Source organism: Rattus rattus, chromosome 7 (assembly GCF_011064425.1).
Source record: "Rattus rattus isolate New Zealand chromosome 7, Rrattus_CSIRO_v1, whole genome shotgun sequence".
In the NCBI taxonomy this organism is placed as follows: Eukaryota; Metazoa; Chordata; class Mammalia; order Rodentia; family Muridae; genus Rattus; species Rattus rattus.
In genome coordinates, this window is record NC_046160.1 from 5304754 (window position 1) to 5318850 (window position 14097).

The window sequence follows — 14097 nt, forward strand, 5'->3', positions numbered from 1 at the left end:
CTTTGCCCTCAACTAAACTCATAATTCTGTCTTTTTTCTCATCCTCACCCGTCTTCCCTCCCCTCCCCCTCGCCCCGTCCCCAGTTACTGCAGTTTTAAACCGAACTCAAAGAAGAACTTTAAAGCACTGCTACAATAACACAAAATTAGTCAAAAACTAGGACAAGGTGACATACATCACTTGAAGTTAGAAAAATGAAATAGTTAACAACTTACTTATTCTAAGTACAGTAATGTTATAAAATACAGATCCCTTGAATAAGTCATTGTTTGCAAAAGAAAAAATATTTTTAATATGATTCAGCATTTTTAACCCATGTTGTGCTTTTTACCTGGAAAAGGTTGAGGGCTCTAACTGCAGCCATGTCTAACTTCATGTACTGGCTGAAGTCAAAAGTCGCCAGTTCAAACTGCCCAAAATTTGAATCATCTGACAAGAGTTCTAGGAACTTGATCACTGCAGACAATGATGAAACAGCAACCTAGAAGTAGAAATGTAATGAACAGGTTCCTCCAGCATCGAGACTAGGTGCTAGAAATGCAAACACAAGGAAAAGCCCAGCTGGGCACAGAGGCATGTGCCTGGAAGTGGGTGCAAGACCAACGCAGGAAAATCGAGAGTGCAGCCAGCCTGGAACGCACAGCAGTCTACATAGTGTACAATGCCCAGTGCAACCTGTCTCTCGTGTGCCTCTCGTGTGTCTCTCATGCTGGTGAGACAGCTCGGTAGCCAAAGCACCTGCTCCCTGAGCCTCGTGACTTCATACCCCTAAACCCACAGAGGGCAAAAAGGGCTCCCCAAAGTGTCCTGGCCTCATGACATGGAGCCCCTGGGACCTCATATATAGGCTGGAGTAACTTCATGACAATACACACACTCACACGATAATTAATATATACATATACGTGTATAATCAAAGTGAAACCCACCACACATGGCGGTACAAGCCTTTATTTCCAGCAATTAAGAGGCAAAGGCATGAAGGATCTGTGAGTTCAAAGCCAGCCTAGACTACAGTGTGGGTTCCAGGCCAGACAGGAACAGTCATATCCTGTCTCAAAAAGATAGAAAAACCCAGTTGCTTAGAAGTGGGAGAGCCAGAGGGAAGATGGTTTACATCTCAGTAGACAAGTATTGGAAAGCTGGAATCTGTCCCCATGGAGACTGTCTTTTGGGTTTTGAGACAGGGCTTCTCTGTGTAACCCTGGCTATCCTGGAACTCATTTATGTAGACAAGGCTGGCCCTGAACTCACAGAGATCTGCCTCCCAGCATGAGTCATCACTACCCAGACTGTCTTTTCTAAGAGATGTCTCCTGGGAAATAGTAGAATTGTGGCTGTTTTTCCTTCCCCTTCCTTTCCTTTTCTTTTCAAAACTCGGCTTCAGCAAGATATGAAAGAAAGAAGAGGCTATGAGAGCTCATCTGATTCCACCCATGATGCAAGAGGTCACCAGGAACTCTCCACAAAGACCAGGTCTGATCCACCAGCTCCCACGGCTGGGGGATGAGGACAGTCCATGCCGGTCTGACATGCTGACAGACATGCACACGCATAGAAGGAAACCACCAAGAAGTGACAAGATGACAGGGTCTGTCTGAACAAGGACTGCTGTGTACAAAACTTGATCCTTCGACTTTAGATAAGTAAGCCCCAAATCTCTGGTCTGGAAGAAATAAAGGTCATATACTCAGTCCTGCTAAAGTCTTTTAACAACTTCTTTTTCTTTTTGGATTTTGGAGACAGGGTTTCTCTGTGTACAACCCTGGCTGTACTGAGATGTGTTCTGTAGTCCCGACTGGACTCCAACTCCAGAGATCAGCCTACCTATGCCTCCCACGTACTGGGCTTAAAGGTGTGTGCCACCGCCACCGCCACTGCCATCGCCACCGGCTGCCCTTTTTATACCTCCTAAAATACTGCTCATTGGTATTTACTTTCATTTATAAATAAACCACAGCACATTTATTTCAATGGTATACATGAACAAGTAGAAAACCTATCTCCAAATACAAAATAGAAAAAAAAGACCAAAAAATCGTCCTATAATTCTTTTATATATACAAACAAACAAACAAACAAACTCATCTACGCTGTCAGAAGTCAGAACCAGAATCCTGCCGTGGTGCAGATGAAGACAGAAAGAAAATCTCAAAGTGGATCTCTGAGTTTGAAGCCAGCCTGGTCTACAGAGTTCCAGGACAACCAGAGCTACACAGCAAAACCCTGCCTCAAATAATACATTATCTATATTCTACATTATTCATATAAAATAGTAAAAATTAAAACAGTAAGAAGTTCAAACATCAAACAATAGTAAACACTGATTTAATATATACTTAAGAACCAAGATGTTTTAGTGTCTTACAGTCAGTAAAGAAGTGTTCTTGCTTTAGCACACGGCTGATGACTAAGTCAAGGGAACTCTCAGTGTAGGACAGTTGTCTTCCAACCTCCACTCTGTCAGCAATCACACACACAAAGTAATAATATATAAAATCTGTTTGACAAGCAGACATGGTAGCCTATACAAACCCAGGACTCAGGATAGGAAGGCAAGATCAAAAGTTCATGGTCTACAGCACCAACTCAGGGCCAGCCTGGGCTACATGAAACCCTGTTTCAGTTAAAACATGCTGGTTCATTTTAACAGACCTACTTTTTCCTAAATGGTAACTACATTCTAATTGCCTATGTCAAAATTATTAACATGTAAGACTGTCCACATGATCTCCCAGTACATCACCAGGAAGGAGGCAGGCATCAACATTCTTTGTTTTGGTTATAAGACACACTCTGTGGCCCAGGCTTGTTCTTACTAGTAATTCTCCTGCCCCAGCTTGCTCAGTAAGTACTTGGACTACCGAAGTAAGCCACCATATCCAGCCATAAGAACTTATTAACTGACAAGCAAGGGGCACATGCTTTTGATCCCAGAACTCGGGAGACAGGTAATCTCTGTATGTTTAAGGCCAGCCTGGGTTACACAGTGTGTTCCTGGCCAGCAGAGTTATAGAATAAAACCTTGTCTCAAATAATAATAAATAAATAGCCAAATCTCTACCAGCTTATTTATTTACAATGCCCTTATCCCATTTTTATTTGCCTTTCTGAGGTGGTTTCATTTAGCCAAAGATGTCCTCCAACTCAACATACATTTGAGACTGCCTCATCTCCTGCCACGCTATTCTGTTCTCATTTAAAAAAAAAAAAAAGTAGGGGCTGGAGAGATGGCTCAGGGGTTAAGAGCACTGACTGCTCTTCCAGAGGTCCTGAGTTCAATTCCCAGCAACCACATGGTGGCTCACAACCACCTGTAATGGGGACTGATGCCCTCTTTCTGGTGTGTCTGAAGACAGCTACAGTGTACTCATATACATCAAATAAATCTTTTTTTAAGAAGGTAAACATACTTTCAGTTTTAGTACTTGCTAATCTCCAATAACAATCCTTCAATTCAATCATATTTATACTTACTTAACAAAACATTAAATTCTCTCTCAAAAACATTATTGCACAGCAAAGTTGGGACAAGCAAGACTATGCTATGTCCCCTACATAACTGACACAAATCGAGTTCTTTCAAAATGACTTTTTTCCTCCTCTTTGTAGAAACATGGTCTCAATGACCCAGGCTAGCCTCAAGTTTGCAACATTTACAAGGATGATCTTGAACTTCTGATCCAATTTCCAACTGCCAGAATTTCAGGCTTGCATATCAAGCTCATGTGTAAATATTAAACCCCTTCCATGGGGTTGGGGATTTAGCTCAGCGGTAGAGCGCTTGCCTAGGAAGTGCAAGGCCCTGGGTTCGGTCCCCCCCAAAAAAAAACAAAAAAAACAAAAACAAAACAAACAAACAAACAAAAAAAAAAACCCCTTCCACATATACTCTACAGATATGAACCACAAAAGTACGACTATAGGGGTGGAGAAACAGTCAGCCTGCACTGCTCTTCCAGAGAATCCAAGTTCGTTCTCAGCGCCTACATATAAGATGGATTACGTCCATCTATAACTCCAGCCCTAGGGGAGTCTCACGTCTCTGTCCACCGAGGGCAGCATACTTCCCCTACATACATAAATTAAAATAACAGTAAATATTTAAATATAAGGCTATAAGGTTATGTTTAAAATTTCCTAGTCACAGTCATTTTCTTGATTTTTTTCCACAAACTTTATTGTATATAAAACAATATCACAGATGCAGCTCAGATTTCAAAATGAGTATGACATAGGTATGGGCCAGTGAGATGGTTCAGCAGAAGCCCCTCCCGCCAGGCCTGACCGTGACCCCAGAGTTCACATGGTAGTAGTAGAAAACCTCTCTGTAAGTTATTCCCTGACTTCCACACACACGCTGTGGTATGCGCTCATCCGTGTACACGAGCACGGGCACGCACACAAACAAATAAATTCAAGTTTACAGTGACTGAATTAGCTTTAAAACCACCGCTGGTGTGATTTAAGCACACACTTCTGACCACAGACCTGATTCTCCATCTCCGGTAAGACAGCGCTGTTCATCTGCTCTCCTTTTCTGCCTTTCAGTAACCGGTTGAGATCCTGGTAGATGTCTTTCGTGGAAAAGTCGATTCTCTTTCTTTCTGTGATCAGAATCCCTCCTCTCTGTATAACCTGTTCATAGGAAAGATTTCAAGTTACTTTGACGAAATCAATGAGCAAAGGAAATGTCTAACATCAGAGAGCCTAAAAGGACAACAGCCTAGAGGGTTATTATAGGCACCAAATTTTGTTCACCGTCCAAGTTCTTAGAACAACCTCTAAATCTAAGAACTAACTCGGGAGGGAAAGCTAAGTGGGTCTCACATCTTGAGTTCAAGGTCAGCCTGGTCTTCGCAGTTCCCGAGCGCCAGGCAAGCCAGAGATACACAGTGAGACCCTGCCATTCAGTTAAACAACTGTGAATGCTGAACTCCACTTTAAAGTTATGACAAAATAAAAGTTTCTTGCTTGGTGTGATTTTAAACCCTAGCAGCTAAGAAGCCGAAACAGAACAGGACATTAGAAGCCTCCTTGAATGCCATGTTGAAACCCTTTTGTATTTTGTTGGGCACCTGATCTTAGACAAGAGTGTGCTGATCAGGTACTGTACCGCTGAGCTCCAACCCAAACCTAGAATTCTTCAAGTTTCTAGGTTTGTTGAGTCATGGCCTTACTTGACAGCCCAGGTTGGCTTAGAACTCAGAGCCATCCTGCCTCAGCAGCCTGAGTTCTAGGATTACTTGAGCGCTAACACAGATATTTAGCCTTAAAAACACTATTTGTATATATGTCTGCATGACAGACAGAAGAGAGCATCAGATCCCCCAATGTGGCTGCTGGGAATTGAACTCAGGACCTCTGGAAGAGCAGCCAGTGCTCTTACTGCTGAGCCATCTCTTCCCGTAGAACAAGTCTTATATAAACACTTGTCAGGATGACTTAAGAATGCCAAGTGTCTTTCAAAGTTAGAAATCAAGATTGTCCTTCAATTAGGATTAAAACTGTTTCCCCACAAATGAGAAGCAGGAGCCACAGCTCAGCGGCAGAGCACTTGCCCAGCTCTCGAGAGGTTCAGGTCAACACAGGGAAGGGGATTTTTTTAATTAAAGATGTTCCTGGACTGAACTCCCTTACCTGCCTCAGTTTCCCCATGTCTCCAGCAGTCTCTCCTCCTGGTAAAATGCATTCCTTTGGTCCAATCTGAATCAGAAGAGCCTCGAGATTGGAGAACTGATCGTTGTCAGGGAACTCACACAATCCTAGCTTTCTCTGGATGGAATCCACGTACCCAACTCCAACCTGTCTCTGCCCATCAACCGTAGACAGTTTAATACCCATAATGCCAATGGAAGCGGACATGTCATTGTTACCAAACAGGATGTCTTCAAACTGAGAAAGATTGCCAGGAGAAGCCTAAGCAAAAACAAAAACAGTTTTTAAGAAACACTGAACATATTTAAACTTTCCAAGTGAACACTTATCCAAACTTGACCAATTTTGTATTTTCCTACAGAAAAATGCCAGTCAGTATATTTTCAATTATTATTACTTGTGCTATAAAGACCTCTCTTCCTTTCGCAGTTACCGATTTCTACAGAGACAGGCTTCCCTGGAAGCTTGGCCAGACAGAATGACACTGTGCTCCTGTAGCTTCCTGAGCGATAGGACTGCAGGCACACATCACCATGCCTGGCTATGGCTGCTTTTGTAACACTTACGCACATCTAAGGGTCGTTCTGCCACCTCTAATCCCAGCACTCGGGAGGCAGAGGGAGGCAGGTCTCTGTGAGTTTGAGGCCAGCCTGGTCCACAGAATGAGTTCCAGGACAGTCAGGACCATACAGAGAAACTATTCTGCCAAAGTGACTGTCAAGCCTCCTAGCCCAGGAGAGACTGAGACAGAATGAGTCCAGTCAAGGCCAGCCCAGGCCGCAGGAAGACATTATGTCCAACACCAAAGCATCCTCCAGGCTTGTGACTCTACACTCATTAAAGATGTGGACTGAGAAATGTGCACAGTCACAAACTTATAAAGGCGACATTAGGGACTAGAGAACCTGTCTGGTGGGGCTGGAGAGATGGCACTATGGTTCAGAGCACTGACTGCTCTTCCAGAGGTCCTGAGTTCAATTCCCAGCAACCACATGGTGGCTCACAACCATATGTAATGGGATACAGTGCCCTCTTCTGGTACATCTGAAGACAGCTACAGTGTACTCACATAAAATAAATTAATTAAAAAAGAGAAAGCGAGGGGTTGGGGATTTTAGCTCAGTGGTAGAGCGCGTGCCTAGGAAGCGCAAGGCCCTGGGTTCGGTCCCCAGCTCCAAAAAAAAAAAAAAAAAGAGAACCAAAAAAGAGAAAGCGAGAGATAGAAAAGTCAAAGGCAGGTTGGCAGAGCATGTCTGTAACCACACCAGCGCTGGAGAAGCGAGGCAGGATGATGGATGACACCAGACTGAGCTTGTTCTAAGAAAATTAAAAAAAAAAAAAAAAAGACTTCATTAATCCCTCAACTTGGGAAGCTGAGTTAGGCATTTTTCTTTGTTTTCGTTGTTTGCTTTTGGCTTTCAAAAACAGGGTTTCTCTGCTGGGATCAAAGTCGTGCACCACTTGCACATCAAGACAGCCATTATCCAAGGACTGCAAGAACCCTAGGCTGCCCTGCACTGAGGACACAGTGAGACCTTGGAGGCTGGAAAGACATCTCAGAGATCAAGGACACTGGGTACTCTCCTAGAACTAGCTCACGATTCTAACTCCAATCCCAGGGATCCAAGGCCTCTCCTCTGGCCTCCTCCCTCAGCAACAGACAGGAAAGTGGTGCACACACAGACGTGCAGACCTAATACACATAAAAATAAGTAATTTTTTAATTAAAAAGATGAATAAAACCAATCTTTTTAATGATAATATTTATGTCCAGGTTATCATCCCGGTTATTTTTTATTTTAGGAACAGAACAGCGAGAGACAAGGATCAGTGTGTTCAGAAACATTATATAAAGTCTACTGAATTTCTAAATTGTGATTAAACTGTAACTTTTAAAAACCCAGCACTATATCAAAATTTCTCAAAGCATTTTTGCTATCACAGCCTAGTTTATATAGTAAAACATGCACTGAATTTAATTTTCTAAAACAAACATTCAAAAGAAAGAAAATTACCTTATATGCCAAATACCAGTCGTTCTCCTTAGACGCCTTATTTCCAGCTTTATTCTTATAAACTTCAACTCTATAGTGACGAACCAGAAGAAGATCTTTCACGAAAGACTCAAAATTCATCTTACTCAGCACAACACTCTGCAGTGTCTTTGCCCCTAGAATAAATAACAAGTAAACGAAGCTAAACGTTACAGATGAGGGTTTGAGGTAAATAACAAGTAAACGAAGCTAAACGTTACAGATGAGGGTTTGAGGTAACGCATGTCTGAGCACCTCACAAGTGAGCCCAACCCTGTACCCCCCAAGCAAGCCAACCTTTCAGCAAACTGCTCAACGAACAAACACTGTGCATGCACAAGGAAGCATATCCGCAGCTCTGGCCTTTGGAAGTCTGAGGCAGGGGGATCAGGAGTTGGAGGGCAGCCTGGACTACACAGCAAGATACAGTCTCAAAACAACTAAGCACAAGGTTATCAAGGTCTCCGTGAGTTAACGCTTGCTGACCTGAGTTCAAGGCTCCCGTAGAGGGAAAGACCTGACTCCTGCATGCCGATTGCATCCTGTTCCCCAGATATATAACACCCAAAGGAGATGAATAAAAATAAATTAATTCACTGGATGGGTGTGGAGGCCCTCCAGAGGCAGAGGCAGGGGAACCTCTGTTCTAGAACAGTCAGGGATGTTACAAAGAGAAACTGTCTCAGAAAAAAACAAAAAGCGGGGCTGGAGAGATGGCTCAGCGGTTAAGAGCACCCGACTGCTCTTCCAGAGGTCATGAGTTCAATTCCCAGCAACCACATGGTGGCTCACAACCATCTTTAAAGAGATCCGATGCCCTCTTCTGGTGTGTCTGAAGACAGCTACAGTGTACTCATATATAATAAATGAATAAACCTTTAAAAAAAAAAAAAAAAGCAAATGCCTTCGCTGGGCGGTGCTCTGCTTTAATCCCAGCACTCACGAGGCAGAGGCAGTCGAATGTCTGAGTTCAAGGCCAGCCTGGTCTACAGATTGAGTCCCAGGATAGTCAGGGCTATGCAGAGAAATCCTGTCTCAAAAAAACAAAAGCAAGGGGCTAGAGAGATGGCCCAGTGGTTACGAACACTGGCTGCTCTTACAGAGGTCCTAAGCTCAATTCCCAGCACCCACAGGGTGGCTGCTCACAACCATCTGTAGCTCTGGTCTCAGGGGATCAAACGCCCTCTTCTGGCCTCTGTGGGCACCAGGCACATACACGATACACACACATACATACATACATGCAGACAAAACACCCATACACACGCTTTTTTAAAAAAAAATTTGAACTGTCTCATCCATATCTCAAGTAGGAGTGATTCTGCTCCTCTTGGGGAGCCTATAACTCGGGAGACACGTAAGTGGTCACAAGGGGACAACGCACTTTGGAATCTAGTGGACAGGAGAGGCAGGGGGAGCTGTTAACATGATCACAACAGAACTGCTTCTCACGATAAACGAATCATTTATTCTTCAAAATGTAAATGGTGCCAAGGATGAGACCCTGTCTTAGAGGAAACTAAGTCATTCCAGCTGCAAGGAAGCCAGATTCTAGATTCGTAAGCATGGTGCACAGTGAAGCATGCACACAGGATAGCCATAACAAAGTAAAATAACTTTCTACACACAAACACATACACGCACACGCGCACACACGTATGCACACACATGCATATACACATGCACACGCACACATGTATGCACACACATGCACACAAATAAAATTACCACACCATCCATGGGAATAAAACTCAATTTTCCCAGCACCCACATGGCTACTCACAACTATTTTTACCTCTAATTCTGAGGGGCTCTGAGGCTCTCTTCTGGTCTCCTCTGGCACCAGGCATACACAGGATGCAGACAGACACGCAGACCAAACACATACATATAAAACTCAGTATGTAAATGTCTACGAGGCTAGTCTGAGGGAGAATGCCCTAACACTGGGAAGACAGAGAGGCAGGTGGATCTCTGTGAGTCATGTTAAGTTCCAAGCCAGCCAAGGCTACACACTAAGACACTGTCTGAAAAGCAAAAGATAAAAATAAAATAAAATGCATCAGCTCTCAATTTAGAAACTAAAATGCAGGGGTTGGGGATTTAGCTCAGTGGTAGAGCGCTTGCCTAGGAAGCGCAAAGGCCCTGGGTTCGGTCCCCAGCTCGAAAAAAAAAAAAGAACCAAAAAAAAAAAAAAAAAAAAAGAAACTAAAATGCAGTCTTATTTGGCAAATATATTGTGGTGAGGGAAGATGGTCTGGCCTAATTCGGGGACAGCGGCTAAACCAACGTACAGCATGTGACAGAACCATCTGGTCAGGGCAGAACTGCTGAGGCTGCATTATAGCTCATCACTTCACCATGGAGACCACATCCGGAAAAAGTTCACCGGTTATCCTCTGAGAAGCCACTGCTCTAGAAGGCAGAGTAACTAAGTGTGACACACTGAGAGGCAGTACACACTTGATGACAAGCGTCTGCAGGCCTTGTCTGTGTATACTCTAAGTTCCTGAAGAACCAACAGATAGAGAGAACAGGATTTTTCTGCTGTGAAACAACTGATCAGAACTGAAACCTACCCATGCTTCCCCAGAAGGAATATACTCCCGTTTGTACAAGGTTCCTGAGAATGACATATAGCCCCTATGGGCATTCAACCGTGCCAGATGGTGGGACACAAAAGGACTTGTAATGTGATAATGCATTCCAGGATCTGAACCTGGGAAGCTGAGGCAGGAGGCACTCCCTGATCACAGGGCCTTAGAAGAACAGATCATTTATTACATGAGCACAATCAAGCGGGTAAAATGTCAGTAAAGGGATACCAGAGGCCAGCTCCAGAGAACTATGAAAAAAGTCAACAAAATTCTACCCAAGCCCATGGCATGGGATCCAGAAAGCTGCAAAGCGCTTACTGTTCACTACACTGGTGGGAAGAATGGGTACGAATGCAAACAAACGTGTAGGTTCCTGTATAAAGCTCAACTGCGCGCTCGCGGTGGTGAAAGCTTGGAGTCCCAGGAGACAGAGGCAATATGAGGCTCTAAGACAATGTAGGTAAACCTACTGAGTTCCCAGTGGGCCAAGGCTAAGCTAAACAGAGACCTCGTCTCAAAAAAAAATAAAATAAAATAAAACCAAGCCAATACGAAGTCCACCAACAAAGAGCTAAGTGAAATGTGGGAAATCCATACAATTATTTAGCAACCAAAGGGAATGAAATGCTGAGAGTACAAGTAAGCCTTGAAACAAAGAACAAATATGACTTCATTTACATGTCACATCCCAAAATATCTAGAGAAGAAACATAACCTAGTGGCAAGGGCTGGGAAGATTGTGAGGTAAGAGTAATAATAGACACAAACTTTCATGTGAGTGCCTGCCTGTCTTTCTCACTCTTTACTCAAGGTGAGGAACAACTGTCGAACAAAACCAAATACTACAGGATGTGGAGGCAGCAGATGATCACCTCGCATAGGGAGAAACAGGTAACCCTATCTCTTGCCTGTAACATCCCATTTGCATGTAACAGCATAAGAATTACAACTGGCAACTCCAAAGTACGATAGAATGGGCATTCATTGAATTTGAAAGAAAAAGCAAAGGGGGATGGGTTTATTATGGTGATCAAATTAATCTACCTAGGCCACAAATGAGATCTGAAGCCTTTTAGGGAGAGATGATGCTGGGTGAGTAGAACCAAGTGGCAGGGGAAAAAAACAAAAACAAAAACAAAAAAACAAAAAACGAATGCTGAGCACGGCTTTCCAACTAGCTCAACCGCAGTCAGTTGCATTAGGGGGCTGCAACTGAAATCCGGGCAGTACAGCTCCAGGTCAGATCCCAGGTCCTGCCCACTTGGCGATACTGCCCTTCCACAATGGTCCATCACTGGTTCTCAAGCAGAACGGTGTAAAAACAAAAACAAACCTTATATTGGCAAATGAGGGTGCCCTAAAGGAATCTCCCAACGCACCCTCCACTCCTCACTCCTAGGCTGCGGGCTGTTATAGATTTGGAGCTAGGCATGGTGGCAATGACTTTAATCCTATCAAGAAGCTGAAACTTGAGGATCAGACGTTCCAGGACAGCCTGGAGTGGGCGGCGAATTGTCGTGAGCTCTACGGTGCACACACAAGCATGGCCCGCTGTGCGGAGGCGAACCAAAACAATATGCTAAACACATAGCCCCAGGAGGCACCTCTCCTGCACAGGGGAGCAGGGCCGCTGCTCCACCGCTGACGCGCCCAAGTTTCCTGCCCCGGCGCGGCAAAGCTGCCCGCCGCGCTCAGGCCCCCAGCGGGTCCCGCTCCCGCGGCTGCCCTCACCTGCCGGCCCCATGTACTTGATCACGCCTTGGGTCTTGAACACCTCGCGGGCCGCCAGCAGCGCGTCCTCGCCGTGCGCGGTGTAAAAGTCGCCGCGGTCGAAGAGGCGCACCGTGGTGCTCGGCTTCTCCGGCATGCCCTCAAAGAAGCGTACGAAGCCCACCTCGGCCGCGCCCTCCAACTGCAGCGTCTCCTTAGGCTGCACCGCCATTTCCGAAACGCGCCACACAACCCAAGAGAGTACAGCGCGACCCTGCGCTCGCCGGGTCCTTTCCCGCCTCCCCAACCTCGCCCCTAAACCGCGTCAGGCCTAGGTGGGCTCGCCCAATCAGCATGCAGCGCTGCTCCTCGGTGGGTGGGAGTCTACCACAATAGCCAATCATAACCGAGCAAGGCCCCAGCTTCCCGCGAACTCTAGGACTCTAGCTACTGCGCATGCGTTCGACTTGCCTGCACGCTGACCTGCAGATGCGCAACCCCTTCAGAGGCTACGCTTTCAGGTCCGCACTCCGGAGAGTCAGGTGGGTGGGTAGCTAGGATAGGCGGGTCAGCTAGGAATTAGTTTCTCAAATGACCGGAAACCTAAAAGTGAAATCACAAAGAACTTGTAAACAAAGAACTATTCTTTTTCCTCCACCCAGCCTGGAGTGCGTGACATACGTTTGTAGTGCAAATGCCTGGTAAGATTTCAGGTTTTTTGTGCCCAGGCTCCTACTGACTCAGTTTCGCTATTTGCTCATCGGTTGACTAATTCATTCCAAAGACTTTTTGCAAGCCGAATGTGGTGGCTGAATCGCAGCATTCGGGAGGCCTTTGAGGCCAGCCTGGTCTACCAATCGAGTTCCAGGATAGTAAGGACTACACAGAGAAACCCTGTCTGGAAAAAATAAACAGAAAAGGACACATTGGGGGCTGAAGAGTTGGCGCGCAGTTTCTTCCTAATGTTTTCACACTTGCCTACCTTGAGTTCAGTCCCCAGCACCGGTGCAGCTCAGCATAACTGGTAACTCCAGATTCTCTTGTGGGTAGAGGAGGTCGGCGTCAGACACTTGCACTCACGAAGGCAAACAAATAAACAATAGTTTTTTTTTCTTAATCTAAATAAAAAGTTGTAATTTGTAAACGAGTGTGGTGGCACACACTTGAAACTCCAGCTCTCAGGAGGTTGGATCAGGAGAACCAAGTGGCAGGAAACTCAATACAATATTATCCTTGGCTATGCAGTTGGAGGCCAGTTTGTGCTACATGAGTTGTATGTGGAGGTATAAACTGACAGGAAAACCTGCAGGGTTATAAATATTCTTTAGGGCAATTAACTGATTAAGATGTGATCAGGGCTTCCTGTTGGCCGCCATCGGAAAGCTGCAGCCATGGCCCTGCGCTACCCCATAGCCATGGGCCTCAACAAAGGCCACAAAGTGACAAAAAAACGTCAGCAAGCCAAGACACAGAGGCCGCCGCGGGCGCCTCACCAAGCACACCAAGTTCGTGCTAGATATGATCCGGGAGGTGTGCGGCTTCGCGCCCTACGAGCGGCGTGCCATGGAGCTGCTCAAGGTGTCCAAGGACAAGCGAGCACTCAAGTTTATCAAGAAGAGGGTGGGCACGCACATCCGCGCCAAGAGAAAGAGGGAGGAGCTGAGCAACGTGCTGGCAGCCATGCAGAAGGCGGCAGCCAAAAAGGATTGATGACCCCTCCCCAATAAAAGAAGGTTCAAAAAAAAAAAAAAAAAAAAAAAAAAATGTGATCAGGGAGAGGGCAAATATTGCAAGTCCTGAGCCGTTACCTCGAGCTAACTTTAGTTCTCCAAAAAACTGCTAACAGCCCACCTCTGTGTTGACCTCAACAGCCTTGTGTTTACCAAGTAAAGTCTTTGTACAGACCCCTTAGTTTCTACAGACAGAAAGACTAAAAATGTCATCAAATAAGATCTAAGGCCTCCAAAAGTCCCTCCCCCCTGTGCTGTAACCTGCCTGCCTGACTATAACTTTCTTTGTTCTTTTACTATAAAATGTCTAGAGGGCCATTGAGATGGCTCTGGGTAAAAGCACTTGTACCAAACCTGATAATCTGAAT

General features: G+C 45.1%; 1 protein-coding gene and 1 pseudogene across 1 annotated transcript in view; one reads left to right on the forward strand and one right to left on the reverse strand.

Annotated features, from left to right (window-relative positions):
- Msh2 (mutS homolog 2) overlaps nucleotides 1-12307 on the reverse strand; it is a 57519-nt gene extending 45212 nt beyond the window's left edge. Inside the window, exons 1-5 of the mRNA XM_032908713.1 lie at nucleotides 12021-12307; nucleotides 7675-7829; nucleotides 5642-5920; nucleotides 4493-4639; nucleotides 333-482 (exon numbers count right to left, since the gene is read on the reverse strand). Of these exons, the coding sequence (XP_032764604.1) occupies nucleotides 333-482; nucleotides 4493-4639; nucleotides 5642-5920; nucleotides 7675-7829; nucleotides 12021-12231 (942 nt within the window). The 5' untranslated portion in view covers nucleotides 12232-12307. The remainder of the gene's footprint in view (nucleotides 1-332; nucleotides 483-4492; nucleotides 4640-5641; nucleotides 5921-7674; nucleotides 7830-12020) is intronic.
- Nucleotides 12308-13390: 1083 nt separating this feature from the next.
- LOC116905542 lies at nucleotides 13391-13709 on the forward strand (annotated as a pseudogene).
- Nucleotides 13710-14097: the final 388 nt, after the last annotated feature.